At 37.4% G+C, this 17,339-nt stretch overlaps 1 protein-coding gene across 2 annotated transcripts in view; it reads left to right on the top strand.

Moving 5' to 3' along the window:
* Positions 1-17,339, top strand: part of Ect2 (epithelial cell transforming 2) — a 56,044-nt gene that overhangs the window by 26,450 nt on the left and 12,255 nt on the right. For both annotated transcript variants that reach the window (XM_055625977.1, XM_055625975.1), the window contains 7 exons: positions 472-582; positions 1,604-1,700; positions 4,545-4,626; positions 6,113-6,191; positions 6,574-6,693; positions 10,893-11,031; positions 13,463-13,617. In XM_055625977.1, coding sequence (XP_055481952.1) covers positions 472-582; positions 1,604-1,700; positions 4,545-4,626; positions 6,113-6,191; positions 6,574-6,693; positions 10,893-11,031; positions 13,463-13,617 — 783 coding nt within the window. The remainder of the gene's footprint in view (positions 1-471; positions 583-1,603; positions 1,701-4,544; positions 4,627-6,112; positions 6,192-6,573; positions 6,694-10,892; positions 11,032-13,462; positions 13,618-17,339) is intronic.

Here is a 17,339-nt window from a genome sequence, read left to right as displayed (position 1 = left end):
CTTAGACCAGCTTTAATTTAATTTAATATATTCTGAAACTAGAAAGTTTTCAAATGTCGAAGTTTTAGAGATAAGTGTCATCATGCTTGAGACTCAAAAATTTGTCCCCTGTGTTTTTTTTTTTTTTTTTTGAAGGATAGGCTGTCTGTACCAGTTAATGCAGTTTGACCAGCAGTGAAAAAAAAATTTTTTTTTGAGATGAACTCTCACTATAACGTTGAGAATATCCTGGAGCTTGGCTGACCGGCCTAGTACTGCCAGTCCTCTTGAGTTCCAGGTGCCGAGGTGTGGGCTATGTATGTAGCACCAATTTATTTGTAGAACAAATTTCTGTATTTAACAGAAGTTGTGATCAATTTTAAAGTGTTTTCTTTTGCATTTAAATCCAACTGTGATTATAGATTGTGTCCCACAGATTCATTGTCCAAGAGTGGCATTCATAACAAATTGTTTTTCCTTTTTTGGTTCTAGTCAAAAGATTTGGTAAAAACCTACCCTCCATTTGTAAACTTCTTTGAAATGAGCAAGGAAACAATTATTAAATGTGAAAAACAGAAGCCCAGATTTCATGCTTTTCTCAAGGTAATATAAATTTCTTTCATACAAAAATCTGAGAATTATTTCTGAAAGAAGTCATTAAAATAATTTTTAAAAGAGTGAATCATAACAGTAAAATTCTACTCATGTAAGAACACCTTAATACTGGTTTTAATTTTAGCTGTACCTTTGAGTGTCTATGCTATTTACACTTAGATGATTTGGCATTTTACACAGCATAGGCCAAGAGGCAGTTGAGTGAATGGGAATGTTGTATGTTGTTTGATTTGGCTTTTTTTTTGTATCAGTGGTCATTGAACCTAGGGCCTTGCGTATGGTAGACCATATGTAGTTATTTTAAAAAGAAATGATGTCATTCATGTTTCATTGTTGAAACACCTACTGATGCTTCATTGATACTGTGTTTTGCCTTTAATGATTTTTTTTTCTATGCCAGTGCTTTTCTTTAACTAATGTTGATATGTTAAAACATTTTTTTTTTTTTCCCCAGGAATGATAGTCTTTTTAGAAAGGCCATCTGTATACAATTGTGTAGAGGATCTACATTCTTTCTTTGTAACATGTTAATCTTTACTGACCAGGAAAGAATTTTAGGCCTTGGGAAATTATTGAGGTGTGGTAATCCACCTAAGAGCTACTATCCTATATATTCTCCATGAATTGTTTGTTTTTTGAGGTCGGATTTCTCTGTGAAGTCCTGACTGTCCTCGAACTCACGAAGATCCACCTGCCTCTGCCTTTGCTGGGATTAAAGGTGTGAGGCACCACCGCCCAGCCTCGCCATGAATTCTTAATTCATTTATTAATTTATTTGTGTGTGTACTTCTGTGTATGTGTTCATGCCAGTGCCTGTGCATGACCGTGCAGGTGAGAAATTCTTTTCTTTGGTCCTGTCGCTTCTGGGCATTGGCAGCAACTGCCTACAGTGTCGGCACCTGCTGGCTCTTTTCTGTTAATTCTTGACAAAGGTGTTTATGATAGAATATTTTGAAGTTTTACACAGAACTTAAAATATATTTGTGTGTAATAAAATACTTCCTTGTAGATAAATCAAGCTAAACCAGAGTGTGGACGCCAGAGCCTTGTGGAACTTCTCATTCGGCCAGTACAGCGGCTACCCAGTGTTGCTTTACTTTTAAATGGTACTTGTTTTACCTCTTTTGTTTTGTTTCTTTGTGTGTTTGGTTTGTTTTTTGTTGTTGTTGTGTGCTTATTTTTTTTTTAATTTCAGATACTATTATGCAATAGTTTTTTTTTTTTTCTTCTTTGAGAAGGTGAGTCTTCTGTAGGCCAGCTGATCTTGATCTGATGCCCTGAGGATGTTCAGTCTCTTGAGTGTAATGATTACTATCTCCTTTATAAAGTGTTGGAGTTCCGTCCCACAGTTTCATCCTGTCTACCAACTGCCCCACCTTTAATCTGCAGTACTTTCTTGAAAAGTTGATATCTTTATTTTCAAAGTTTATTAGATCTTAGCATTAAAGTTTTTTTATATAGATATCAATTTTATGATAATCTTAAAAAACAGTCTCTAAAACTACAAATACTCAGTTTTGCCTCTAATTCTTTATTGTAACAGTTGTCTCTTTCTGCATAGAAGTTCTTTATATTTTCTGGTGTCACTATTTCTAAATCTGTTGAAGTAACGAAATTCCCACAGAAACGTCACAGGGAGAGGACTTATACATCTCAACTTTCTAGTTCTCTGAATTTTAGTTAAGTTTCTTTTTTTTTTTTGTTGTTGTTGTTGTTGTTTTTTTGAGTTTTTTTATTGAACCTTTTTTAAAATCTCAGATTGGAGGTGGGGATGTTGCTCAGTTGGCAGAGTGCACAATCTATAAGTTTGATTCTGAAGGCCTTGAAAAACCAGGCCTGGTGCTGCACTCCTCTGTAGCAGCAGCACCGGGAAGCGGGAGCAGAGGGTCGGAGTTCCAGTGACCTCCAGAGAAAGTTTGAGGCCAGACTAGGATACACAAGAGCTTGTCTCACATCAGCCAACCTCAGGCCTTAGTGCACCCCTGCAACCTGCTTCCATTTGTGTTAGTGCTTAAAACTGCAAGTATCAGTAGGATTTTCTGCCCCATCTTTTATGATTAAATTTTACTCCTGGCTAAAAAGCATATGTTCATTATTTATACTTAATTGACTAAAACAATATTTTTTAGGGTAATGTTAGCTTTTGGTTTTAATTTTAAAAAGCAAAGTGTGATTGGTTGTTGTTGTTTTTTTTTTAATAAAATGTTTTGGTTAGTATAAATGACAGAGCTGACAAAAAGGGGGATTTTTTTTTTCTCTTACAGATTACTTTTGTCAAAATTACTACTTTATGAATGGTTTCTCTGGTCTTTAAGTCTATCCTATTGTATAGTTTATGCTAACAGTGTTTTCAAAACTGATTGCATATCCAAATTCATTCTTCCCCCTCTTGTCTTTCTCCCTCTCTCCCTCCCTCCCTCCTTCTCTCTCTTTCTTTCTTTTTTGGGGCAGAGTCTACTTTAACCCAGGCCAGCCTTACCTCAGGGATTCCTCCAGTCTAAGCCTTCTGCATGCTGGGATTATAGGTGGGAACCAACGTATGGATCTCAGGAAGACTTTTTATTAAGTAGAAGTCTATCACGTGTTATCACAACTAAACTGAAAGTCTAAGCTTGTTTATGTTTTCTAAAAAATTTTTTAATATATATTTTTTTATTTATTACAGTTTATTTACCTTGTATCCTAGCTGTAGCCCCACCCTTTTTCATGTTATTCCACATAAACATTAGGGTGACGTGGTGCTAGAATGGGTATGGCTTGGGTAAAAATGTGTCATGTCTGGCATAGGAAACAGTAAAAAACCTAAGAAGAGCCAGGCAAAGTGGCGCCTATAATCCCAGCACTTGGGAGGCAACGGCAGAGGCAGTTGTGAACTTCTGTGAGTTGAAGACCGACCTCTTAAACTAGAGTGACCTTGTATTACACTAACAAACAAATAACAAAAACACCATTAAAAATCCCCAAACCCAGACAAAAACCCGGAGAAGCAGAGTTAGCATGTTAAATACGAACCTTTACAATAACACAAAGCTTATTCTTAAGGCATCCAAAATGTTCTCTGTGAGACTAAAAGGTAATTGACAAAATAATGCTTAAAAAAATCAGTGCTTCATATTTGAAAATTTAATCAGTAAAACAGTTTGGAAACTTTAATGGAAGAAGACAGTGTTTTAGAGAATTTGGTTAAAATTATTTTGATTGTTATTAAAAAAAATTATATGTTTGTGTGTGGTGGTGGTAGTAGTAGCATACGTTGTGAGTTTGAATGCCCACAGAGGCCAGAAGGAGGCATCAGATTCCAACAAGCTGGAACTGGAGGGGTGAGTGGCCCAATTTGGGTACTGGCCCCTAAACTCAGGAACCTCTGCAAATATATCCTAACCGCTGACCCACCTCTCCAGCCACTTGTTTTATTAAATAACATCGTAGCCTGAATGTCTTGGAACTCACAATGAATTTTTAGATATAAGTTAGGTTTAAATTCTATTTAAATTGTAGCTTGAAAACATTTTACACTGAGTGATAATCTGTGGGTTTAATGTAATTAAGTCCACTGGTGAGCTGATAGATATTAATATTAATGTGTCGCCTCCAATTAGGTGTATTAATAGGTGGCCTACAGTCGTATTTTCACCTTTGCCTCTCAAGTGCTACCATTCAAGGCATGTACCATCATGCTAAGGAAAAAACAAGCCTAGGACCCTGCACATACTAAGCAAGTGTTCAACTTCTAAACTGTATATCTAGCTATGGGTTGCAGCCCTCTACCTCTAACTCCTAAGACTATAGACATTACAGATCTGCTCTACTATTCCTGGCCACAAATCAAAATAAGCCCTATATGTTATCTTTAAGAACAGTTAACCTGTGTCAAGCTGATGTATTTTTAAGGCATAGGTGGAAAACCACTGAACTTATTTAATAATGGAAGAAACATTTTATTATTACAGATCTTAAGAAGCATACAGCTGATGAAAATCCTGACAAAAGCACTTTAGAAAAAGCTATTGGATCACTAAAAGAAGTGATGACGTAAGCAATTTATATTTTACTTTAAAATGTTATTTACATTTGCGTGTGTGTGTGAGAGAGAGAGAAAGACATATACAGACAAAGAGACAGACTGACAAAATATGAGTGTGTGAACACATGACCTTCACCCAAGGCGTGTGGAGGTCAGAGGACAACTGTGGAGTTGGTTTCCTCCTCCTGATTTTCTTTTTTTTTCCTCCACTTTTACATGGGATTGGGGGATTGACTCTGGGTTGTTAGGCTTGCATTTTGTAAGTGCTTTTTACCTGTAGGTCCAGCTTGCTGGCCTGTTTTCATGTTTTTGTTACTGGATTTATACTGGAAGTGATATCTTTGTCATAAATAGAAAATTGTCAGTAGCTCACTGTTGTAAAATATCTAAATTATTTCTTTAGTAGTATGGTTATAGTTAAAATGATAGGTATTACAAGACTATATTGATCAAAATATTTATTTCTGACATTAATTATATGTACAGAGACAGTAATGGAAATTTAAAAATACCCGTAAATGGGGAAGGCATGCATATGGCCTTGCTCTTGAGGATTTTCTGATTTCAATTCTGATTTACAAAGATGTATTTCTACAAAACCTTGCATTCATAGGTCCTCTCAACCACATAAAACTTTTTTTTATTCTACTTTTTATATTTTTTTACTTGAATAAATTTTCTCATGTTAGTTAAACTTCAATTAGTGAAGAGAATTCTTTAAACATTCTTTAAATTCATGGCGTTTCCTCCAATGAATATTCTGTTGAATAGATCCCAAACACATACAAGTCTTCCTCTGAGACTTGCATTCCTAAGGCTCCGCTGATGCCGAGCAAGGCATTAGCCTCACCGCTACCATGGAGGTTCCTGCTGACACTGACATTCTTAGCCTCAGTAGGATTTGCACCATGAGTGGAGGCTTTCCCACATTTCTTGCCAGTGAGCTCTAATTGAAAGTTCCCATAGTATTACATTCATAAGCTCTTCACTATATTAATTCTTGGTATCTAATATATGATTGCTAACTAAAAGCCTAGTCCAATAAGTACATTCTTGGGTTTATTACCTGTATGAAATTTCTGATTTCAAGAAGAGTTTTAGTTTTGGACACAAGGAAGACAAGAGGAGACTCCTTAACCATCCTGTTAGCAGTAGTTGTGGTTTTTTTCTTTGCTGTGAAATAAGAAAACAAAAACCTTTACCTGAAAGTATATTTCAAACTTTAGAATTTTTTTTAACATTAAGCATTGTATAGTCTATGTTTTAGAAAGTGTAAATAATGAGTAAAATGTACCACAGTGAAGCATAACATTTTGATATATTATGTGGAATAATTTTTAATATTAGGATGTTTTGAAGGAATGCTTATCTAATTCATGATTCAAAATTAAGGCACTTAAATGAAAGTCAGGCTTTGTGACATGATATTTATTTGTGTGCTGATTTCGTGTGTGTTTTAAAAGAGGTTTTATAAAACAACCATTAATTTTTCAGACATATCAATGAGGATAAGAGAAAAACAGAAGCACAGAAGCAAATTTTTGATGTTGTTTATGAAGTAGATGGATGCCCAGTAAGTTTTTAATGAATACTGTTGAATTTTCTGCTTTAATGCGGTTTCTGTTGTTTCAGTATAAGCAATCTAAGGCTGTAGAGATGCTTTAGTGATTAAGTACATTTGTGGCTCTTAGAAAAGACCTGAGTTGAGTTCCTAGTACCCATGCCTGGTGACTCACATCATATGATTACCAGGGATTCGACACCCTCTTCAGAGTTCTGAGAGTACCTTTACACAAAAAGCATATATGTGAAGACACACACATATATAAGAATAATAGAAACTTTTTTAAAACTTTATTAACAATCTTAGCACCACTTTTGAATGACAGCTTATTACTTGATAACATTTAACAAGTTACTTGATAACATTTAACCACTTTTATTAACGTTCACAGGCTAATCTCTTATCTTCTCATCGAAGCCTAGTACAAAGAGTAGAAACAGTTTCTCTAGGTGAATATCCCTGTGACCGAGGAGAACAAGTCACTCTCTTCCTCTTCAATGACTGCCTTGAGGTAAATTTGGACTCACTGTAGTTTAATATTGTTGTATTTGTTTTGTTTCCGTAAATATCTAAAATAAAGATTTGATTGAAGTACAATATAGAAATTTGAGGTATATTCAGTTATTTTTTTCAAAAGAAATTAGGACCAATTGCTGATTTCATATTGTGGAGGAATACTTTTGGGAAGAAGTCTAATATTAAGTTTGATAAATTTCCGGACTGCAATTCTAAGTCAAAATTTCTTACAAGTAAATGCGTAGATCATGAGTATTGGGGAACCTTGTGTTTTTAAGTATATTTATTCGAGATCTACATGTTAAGGTTTTTTGTTTTTTTTTTTTTAAGCAGTTAAAATTTAAGTAGCTTTTTGCAGCCAAGGTGAAGTCAGTTGCAGAGCTAACTTGATAATTTAGGACTATGAACCTTTGATTTCTTTTTCTACTTTGATAGTGTCTCATTCTATATAGCCCAAGCTGGCCTTGAACTTTGGGCAGTTCTTCAACTTCAGCCTTCCTGAGTCCTGGGATTATAGGGATAAGACACTATGCCAAATTGGATTCTTTAAAATTAGAAAGTTTTACTGATGAGATCGAATAATTCTACTTCCAAAACTCAACTGTCCATGTTATGTATTTTCTTCCCAATAGTACCCTATAGGCAAATATTGAATTCATATACTTTTTAAGCTTCTTTCCATTCTTTTAACATGTAGGTTTAAGTAATTAACCAGGTTATGAAAGGGGGTGGTTTAGTCAGGGTTTCTATTGCTGCTATGAAACACCATGACCAAAGCAACCTCGTGAGGTAAGGGTTTATTTGGCTTATATTTCCACAGCACCAGTCATCATCAAAGGAAGTCAGGACAGGAACTCAAAACAGGGGAGGGACCTGAAGGCAGGAGCGGATGCAAAGGCCATGGAGGCTTGTTGCCTACTGGCTTGTTTCTCATGGCTTGCTCTGCCTTTTTTTTTTTTTTTTTTTTTAACTAGAACTCAGGACTACCAGCCGAGGTATGGCCTCACCCATAGTGAGCTAGGCCCTCCCACATCAATCACTAGTTGAGAAAAATCCCCTACAGGCTTGCCTACAACCTTATCTTATGGAGACATTTTCTTAATTAGGTTCCTTTCTCTCAGATGAAGTTAGCTTGTGTCAAGTTGACATAAAACTATCCAGCACAGGTAGGAAGTAAGGAGTTTTCTTTATTTCCGAAAAGATGTTCATTTGGTAAAAGAGGCATTGACAAGAAACTCTTTGACATGTTTGTTACTGGGTAACTTTCTGTTCTTGTCATCAAAGTTTCTGCTGGCTTTTCTTTAAAGTCTGTCCATTCCGTCATCCCTTTCGCTTGCTTCTTTTAAAAGGCTGCTCTCTTCCATCATGTACCTTATTGTTTAAAATGTAAAACACTAACAAATCTTAGAGATAAGGAAGGCATGCACATAGTAGCTTTAGGTGCAATAAAGTCTCAAGGAAAATCTATGTCTGTTAAAGGGCCTTATACTTAGAGATTAAGAAGTGATGCTTTCATTTGGCCAGAAATATTACAAAAAGCACAAAATTGTGATAATCTGATATACAGCTGACCACATAGAGTGAAAAATATCATATAAGTCATGCAGTGGGTGATTGTGGACTGCCTGATCCCCCCACAGTAAGAATCTCAACATGCTGTGCTTTTGAAAACCAAGTCAGGAGTCAATTTTAATTCTATTTTATTTGAATTTATATTATCAAGGGGTTTAGCTATGTATAGTCTGACTTTTTGTTTCTTTCTGTTAAGCCTTTTTGAGCGTTTTTAAAAATATCTCTTGGTCTGCCAACCCCATTCAGTTAAGGTTGGGTTATCTGGATTTTCTTAATAGTTTGTTAGGAAATTTATCTTTGCTTTTAGTACAGTAGTGGTTTGTTTTGATTTTTTTTATGTTGCCTTCATATTTTGCCATAATTGGCTCATTGACTTCTTTTCTACTTTAATTCTTATTGTGGACAATCCCTGTACCTTCTCAGGCCCTGACTTCCCAATTTTTTCACCCTGGTATGTCCAGTGACTTTTTGTTCTTCTCTGTCCTAGTCAGCGTTAATATCCTGTGATAAAACACCATGAAAAAAGCAACTTGGAAGAAAGGCTTACCCTTCCATATCATTGTTCATCATCAAAGGAAGTCAGAACAGAAAATCAAACAGGGCAAGAACCCAGAGGCTGATACACAGGCTGTGGAGGGGTGCGACTTACTGACTTGTTCCCATGGCTTGCTCTCTTGGAGAACCCAAGACCACCAGTTTAGGGATGGCACTACCCATAGTGGGCTGGGTCCTCCCCCTTCAGTCATGAACTAAGAAGATGCTCTACAAACCTGCCTATTGCCTGATTGTATGGAGGCATTCTTCTCAATTGAGGGTTCCTCCTCCGATGACTAGCTTTTTTTCAAGTTGACATAAAAGTAGCCAGCAATCCTCCTAGTCGCTGTCTCAGTTGCTTGAATAGAAACTGCTGTTTCTGCTTTTTATTGTTTATTTTATTTTTAGTCTAGCAAGGACTGGCCTTGTAATCCTCTTGACTCAAGCCTCCTAGTTTCTTCATTACTGACATTTGTACCCACATTATGTGGCACGTTATTATGTACCCACAGCCCAACTGCTTTAGTTTTAAGGCAGGGTGTTATGTCTCCTGTGCTGCTTTAAGCTAGCTCAACCTCTCAAATGCCGAGGTTTCAGACATGTGTCACCATGCCTGTTCAGCTGCCATATTTCTAATATTAAATTTGGACTTCAAGATTCAAACGTCTAGATAGACCCTTATTATTTAACTCCCTTAAGAAAACTAAAACTCTTAGGAAATTTGAAACAAAAATAGTTATTTTTAATATTTTAATGCTATATAACAAAATCCCAAAGCAATCACTATACTTACACATTAAGAACAGGTAAATATCAGTAGAATCTGTACTGTCTTTAATATGACAGATGACTAACATTAAACTAAATCTACATTTAAAATTTATCTTTTATTTGAATATTTTGTGCTTTGGGTTTTCACTTTTAACTGTGATTTATTAATATTTGTGCCATTAATTTTAATGGTCTTTTCTTTTTCAAAAATAAACCTTAAGGTGTTACTTTGTTTAGCATGTCCATTCATTGCAGAGGAGTTAGAGTATCTGCTGCTTACTTTACGCTTATGTAAGAGAACCTTTAGTATTTGGTATATATATGTGATATATAGAGGAGAAATTTCTATATCTGCTTCAGTGTGAATAGGATATGGGTAGCTTATCTTATTCATTAGCACAATACCAGGTAATATATTTTTAACTGTATTTGTCATGACCATTCTCAATGTAAATATTTATGCTCACTTTATGTTAATGCTTTTCAGTAAAATCTGTATTACTGCAAAGGAGCCTTTTTTTTCTCTCTCTTTTGGCAAAATCTCAGTGTATCACAAATCACAAGATCTTTCTGATTTTGCTCTTCTCCAGTTACCTATCTCTTCCTTTTGCATGGGTATCCAGTTAAGGTAAAGTTATAGCCTAATACAGCACTTTGAAATTATAATTTCTATTGCTTGTGTGTGTGTGTGATGTTGATTTTTTTTTTTTTTTTTTTAAAAGACAGTTTCACTATAGCTCAAGGTGGCCTGGAACCAAAGGTCCTTTCCTCCTGTAGCCTTTCCAGAGCTGGGCTTTTTTGTTGGATATATATTTAATTACTTTCCTAAAGCTTCCCTTTATCAGTATTATGTAAGCAGTCATGAGAACAGGAACTTCTGTTTGATTCTTCCTCTGTATTATTCTGTCACTACTAGGAGATACTGTTTCAATTACTTTAAACTAAAATTAATACCATTTTGAGCCCTAGATAATGCCTCAGAACACCTGTCCCTGTGTGAGGTTTGGGGTTTTATTCAAGAGTCCTGCTGCTGTTCAGAGTGTTTTGCAGTGCTTCTAGTGTCCGTGGGACCTCTTACACTCCCTATCCCGAGGCCTGTTTTTCTGGTTGTGACCTTTCCTAATACAGACATGAGCATCTGGCTACACAATTACATGTGTGCTTTTTGTCAGTCTCTTGCTTTTATCGCATAGTAACTGGAATGGCTAATCATCAGATTAGTTGCATATAGATTTATGTGATTAGTGCTGTTATTTTTAAATGTGTGAATTTTTGGTTTTATCACAGTAATGATTATGACTTTGTCCCTACAATCAGATAGCAAGAAAACGGCATAAAGTTATCGGTACTTTTAGAAGTCCTCATGACCGTACCCGGCCGCCGGCATCTCTGAAGCACATTCATCTAATGCCTCTTTCTCAGATTAAGAAGGTGCTGGACATCAGAGAAACAGAAGGTAAGCTCACCTCACAGGTGGTGTTGGGGGGAGTATTCGTTAAATAAGAATAGCTTGATCTCACTGATGCCTAGGTTTTCTATTATAAATGTTTTAACGTATAAATTTTCTTCAACTGTGGCTCACCTTTCCTAGAGCAATTGTTCTCATACATGTATATCAACTCCATCTCTAGGTACAGACTTGACGTTTTCATTAATTCAAATGAGTGTTGCACCAACCTGCAGAATATCCTCTCTTCAGAGTCAAAGGGCTTTTCAAATGGTTATGCATTGAAATAGCAACTTAGCTTTTCTTATTCCTACATCAAAATTTACTAGTAATTCTTCAAAATCCAAATAAATCACCAGTGCTGTTCTGGATCATATATTTTAATATCTTTTCCCCCCAAAGGTGCATTTTGGGTTATCTTTTTATTTTCCTCATTAAAAAAAAAAAAAGTTTAGTCTGCATGTCTGCATACTACATTCATACGTACTCACAGTGACCAAAAGAGGGCACCAGATCCCCTGGACCTGGATGGTTGTGAGCCACCATGTGGGTGCTGGAAATGAACCAGGGCCTCTGGAAGAGCAGCCACTGGAGTCCTAATCACTGAGCTGTGTCTTCTGTTCCAGGATATCTTTAAGATATTTATTTGGGAAGGGAGTTGGGGAATGAAGAAAAGACATGAATTCAGTCTTTAGAACCTACATGGTGGAAAAAAAGAACTAACACAAATTATCCACTAATACACACATAATCTCGTATATGAGTGTGCCTGGGAATTTTTTAAGGAAAGATAAGAGATCAGGAGCAGGTGTATGTGAAATAAATAGCTCATAGTAATAGCTCATATGGAAAAAACAGTGTTGGGTGGGGTGGCTTAGTCTAATACCAGCATTTGGGAGGCAGAGGCAAACAGATTTCTGTGAGTTTGAGTCCAGTTATTAGTATGTAGTGAGACCTTGTCTCAAGATTTCAGTCCACTCTCTTTTGGTCTCACTGCTGTGAACTGTGATGACATGGTTCATTAGGTTGGAGCCTCATGCCAGAGTTGTGAGGAGGAAGCTGTCAGGGTCCCATGGTCCCCTTAAGGCTGTTACCCACCATCTAAAACCTCCTACTGATGCCCACCTGGAGACCAAGCCTTTGTCATAGCTTTTGCATGACATTCCAGATCCAAATTACTGAAAACTTTTCCTTTTAACTTCACTAGTATTGACGTGATTTTCTGTAGGTCTGAAAGGCCAAAAGTGGACATCTACCTAAAGTAATGCTGTCCATCTAGCTAGTACTTAGTGTTGTGTGTTTATGGTCCTATCTTAGGAAACAGCTTTTCTTTTGTTAAGTGACGTTAAGTGCTTTCAGTGGTCTACTTGTGAATTGTAAGGCGTGAGCCTTTACTTTTTCTTTTTTTAATAATTATTTTTATTTTTATTAATTACAGTTTATTCACATTGTATCCCCCCTGTACCTCCCTCCCTCCTCCTCTCCCAATCCCACCCTCCCTCTTCCCCACCTTTGTCTCTCTCCCATTCCACTGAAAAGGGAGGTCCTCCTCCCCTTCTCTCTGACCCTAGTCTATCAGGTCTTCTGTTACTTGGTAAGGCCAAGTAACATGTAATGGCAAACCCATCAGAATCACAGCCTTTCCTTTTCCTTTTTCTTCTGTGTTGCTGGTGATCAGAGCCAGGGCCTTGTACCTGCTTGTCAGGTACCCTACCACTGAGCCACATTCCCTCCTGCACAGTGACGTATACAACTATTTCCTTTCAGCTGTTCGACTCCATATTTGTTAGAGCTGTAGTTGTGAGAGCTCACATTAGGGGGGAATCTTCAAGATACCGATCAGGGAGGTAGGGGGTGTGGTGAGGTGATTCAACAGGTAAAGGCACTTGTCATTAAACCTGGTAAGCTGAGTTCAGTCCCAGGGACCCACATGATGGAGAGAACCGTCCTTCTCGAGTTGTCCCCTGGCCTCCACATGTTCATTGTAGCAATTTAATGTGTTTGTTTTCAGTTTTTTCAACTTTTTTAGGATTATATTTTAAAATAGATTATTTCAGCATCTCAGTTTTAAAGTATGTTTCAATGTTGGTACAGTTTTTTGAATGTGATTTATGTAAGTTGCTAGTGATTTATACTGTCATTTTAATTTTGAAAATTAAATGCTAGGAATGCTATCAAGTGTTATCTGTTTTTTAATTAAATTATTGAGAAATTTAAATGTCACAGAAAACACTATTTGTTTTCAGGTTATTGTTGGGTCCTTATAGAATATACATGATAGTAATTCTTCACAGTGCTTCAAACTACTGCAGCAATGGTACCTTTTTAGTTGAAAAAAGCAGGGATAGGAGGGAGAGGTAATTGGTTTTGATGTTCTGTGGAAATGAAATTTCTGAACAGCGAAAGAGTAACACCGTTCATGGTTATTCTGGATTCCTAGATTGTCATAATGCTTTTGCCTTGTTTGTGAGGCCACCAACAGAGCAGGCCAACGTTCTGCTCAGCTTCCAGATGACATCGGAGGAGCTTCCAAAGGAAAACTGGCTAAAGATGCTGTGCCGACATGTTGCCAACACCATTTGTAAAGCAGATGCTGTAAGTTCTTAAGCTTGTGTCAAATACAGGTAAATGCGCACAGTGTAGTGAGACACATTTCCAGTGACGAGTTAATCGTGGATGGGAGAGAGCCTTTAGTTTTATTCGTATACTGAAAACCTAGGTTGTTTGGGGGAAGGGTTTAAAATTTTAGGCACATGAAATATTCCTTGAGTCCCTGACTCACAGATGGTCCCATTTAACTGTTTAGCTCTTGTGGCTGCAATTTAGTGAGGCTTTTGGGGACTTGTAATGCACCATGTGCTTTTCACAGATGCCTTTCATTTTCATCAAACAAGTTAATAAATTGACAGTAAGGTAATTTTGAATATATAAAGTCTTAATGTAGCCATTTTGCAAGCACTTTCCTAACTTTATTTTTTGAAATAAAAAAATTACCATTTTGTGTTTATGGGTGTTTAGCCTATATGTTGGTGGCCTGGTGCCCATGGATGCCACAAGAGGCCATTGGATCCTCTGAAACTGGAGTTGCAGATGGTTGTGACCCAGCATATGGGTCTGGGAATCAAACTTGGGTCCTTTGAAAGAGTAGCCAGTATTCTTTACTACTTTCTAAGCCATCACTCTAGCCTCTTCAAATCAAATCCTTCCTCAATACCAGTAATGAAAGTCTTTGCCCAGTTCTGTCTCAGACTTTTTGTAAGTCTCTTTATTCCTGTTTTCTTTTGACTGTATTTGTGATGACCTGCCTTTGAGCTCAGTATTTATTTTTATTGTTTGGTTTATCCTGACACTGATGCCTTCTTCTGTTGTCTTTTTTTAACATTTATATTCTTTCTGGACAGTGATTTTTAAACTGCTTCCATCACTGTTAAGTGTGTCTTTTGACTGTTGAATCTTTTCTGTTTTTTTGAAACTTGAGTTTCCTTAAAATAATAGTATTTAAAAGTTCCAGAGTGTAGTCCATCACAGTGGGGATGGCAGTTTGCAGGGCTGGTGACATTGCTTTCACAGTGAAGAGGATGGTAAATGCTGTGCTCGCTTTACTGTCTCCTTTCTTTATAGTTCAGGGTCCCAGAATAGTGCAGGACAGTGCCGCCCACTTTAGACAGGCCTTCGCACATTGGTTATCCTAACTCCTGCATCCTCGAAAGGCATGCCCAGAGGCCTGTGTTTCAGAGGATTGTAGATTCAGACTAACTGTCCTGCTGGTAGAGGCAGTCTTCTGCTTCTTGTGAAGATGATTTAGTACCTGGGTTTGGGACTTTGCTCAGCATTTGCTTTAACTGTGGTGTGCCTGTTGGTGAGTTTCATGTCCAGGGCCTGGACTTAATTCTTCCCCAGGCCAGAGGCATCTTCCTACTTTGCTTCAAGTTGAGGAAAGAGTTACGCATCCTGCTTCTTTGGTGTGTCTCACCTGTCTTTTGCTGTATCCTCTTGTTTGACTTTTCTTAGCTCTTAGGGAGATCTTGTTTACTATCACTGTGCCATCTTGCTCAGCCACCTCAGCCACTGTCTTGCTTTGTTTCTACCCTGTAATTTCTGTTGGTGTTCTTAGGTATGGTTAGTACAGGCAGATTATTCCTTTTACAAAATGCTTGGAACCAGAAGTGTCCCATGCTTAGTCAAGTTTTTCAGAATATGTACAGACTTTCCTGGTCAGCTCTGTCTCTAATCTGAAATTCCGAGACAAACTGCTCCTAATATTAGTGCTGGTTGCATTGTCTTCAGAGCGTTTGGGCTTCAGATTGCTGAATTAGGGGTGCTTGACTGTAGTAAAAGCGCATTTTGTTTTCTTTCTTACTGAAAGCAGGGGAAGCTTGCTTTTCCTGTCAGGACAAGTTGCCAGTCCAGTTTTCTAACAGAAACTCTTAAATTACCTTTATACCAGACAGATTACGATGAAGAGCTGGGTGTGATGACGGATGAAAATAAATTGCCAGGAATCTGAGAATCTTTTGTAGGTCTTGGATGAAGTCAAGGTCCCTTGAAGATAACTTGATTTTCATGTGGGATCAGGATGTTAGGTAGAGCGCCCTTACCCTGCAGAAATGATACAGTGAATAGAATCTGCTGCTGAAATAGATTTAACCTGTTTACCAGTAGTATTAAGATTTGCTCTGGACCTTCCCATGGGAGTAACATTTTATTGTAGTTACATTTGCCTTCCAATGGTATTGAAGTTTACACATATCATGGTGGAAAATAGGATGCTTATGCAGTTTTTTTCTCGTTGTTATAAAGTTAATAACACTGAAATGTGAAGCTAATGGGATTTTTTTTCTTAAAATGTGATTATTGACTTACTAGATGTAAGATGAATAATCACAGTAGAACTGAACAGCAAGCAACAAATGCAGAAAATTTCAGAAGTCTAATTAGCCACAAGATGGCAGCAAACATTTACCTATGTTCTGATTTTTACTTACATCAGAATAATTCCAGTCTGTTGACATTTTTTCATTAGAATTGTGCTTATACATTCAAAGATTCAGTGGCATCAGTTAAGCTCTTTCCTGAGTTTAAGGTTTCACACATAGTAAAAAATTTTAAAGGCCCTAGTTAATGTCTTATTTGAGAATATTTTATCATACTGAAGAATTGATGTTTCTAAATACGTATGCTCAGATATAAATATATGTATAACATTTTCTTTAAAAAGCAATTCTGATTATTTGAATCAGCAGGGTTTTTTTGTTTTTGTTTTTTTTTAATTCTTGGTACCCTAAATAGTATAAGGTTGCTTTTTTTGTTATTGTTGAAATCCCCCCCCCTTCTTTTCTTTTTTAATGTAATTCCAGGGAGTCCTCAAACCTGCAGCAATCCTCTTGCCTTAGCCTCCTATATGCTAGGATTACCACACCACCTTGACACTGCTTAAATGAGTAAAATAAGTATGATTATTGTATGTACTGTTTCATTTACTGTGACCATTTGTAGATGAGTTAACAATTAAAGCTTTCAGGATGAAAGAAAGCTTAAAAAAAAATCCATGTGAAACTAAAACCAAGAACAGTGATGATTGTGAGAGCAAATTCTAGGGCTCAGGCATCTTTATTCTTGACATTTTAAAATTTTTTCATTGGTTCTTTGTGAATTTCACACTATGCACCACCCCAGTCCCACTCAACTCCCTCTCTCCTGGTACCTGCCTTCCACCCTTGCACCCCCCACACCCCCACCCCCAACAGAGGGAAAAAAATTCATTTTGGAAACTATAGTATGTCAGAGTATGTTGTACAGTATACTCTTTTCTTTATACACATTCATCTCAATGACTTGTTGGTCTGGCTTGAGGCCTCTGGCTTCTGCTACTCTATCAATACTGGAGCCTCACTGGGACTCCTCTAAGTTTTCCTGTTGTTGCCCTGTGTCACAGAGATCCTGAAGTTTCGGATCTGTAGTGCACTCTATTAGTTCATCAGTGGGGTAGTTGTTGGGGTGGGCCAACTCAAAGCCCTCGATCTAGGCCTGAGAGGTATCTGAGCTGGTCTGATCTCCTGATCTCATGCCCTTAGTCCAGCTCCCTCCCCTCTTCTCTCTCCCAAATCAGGGTCAGCTTTACTGTGCTGCCCAGGTGAGGTGCATGACCCCTTCTCCCAAGTGCTATAACTTGTGAGGGCCAGGGCCAGCTCTCCTGCTTTCATGACTCCAGGGCCAGATCTCACTCCTGTCTCATGTGGTGAGGAGTGAGGGGAAAGGAGGCTTTCCCTGTCCATATTGTGGCACAAGAGACAATTGGTAGAGCTGGCTCACCCACA

The sequence above is a fragment of the Psammomys obesus genome, unplaced genomic scaffold, assembly GCF_907164565.1.
Source record: "Psammomys obesus unplaced genomic scaffold, mPsaObe1.curated_primary_1811, whole genome shotgun sequence".
Lineage (NCBI taxonomy): Eukaryota > Metazoa > Chordata > Mammalia > Rodentia > Muridae > Psammomys > Psammomys obesus.
The sequence above is the reverse complement of the archived record's forward strand: the minus strand, read 5'-3'. Positions and strand labels throughout refer to the sequence as shown.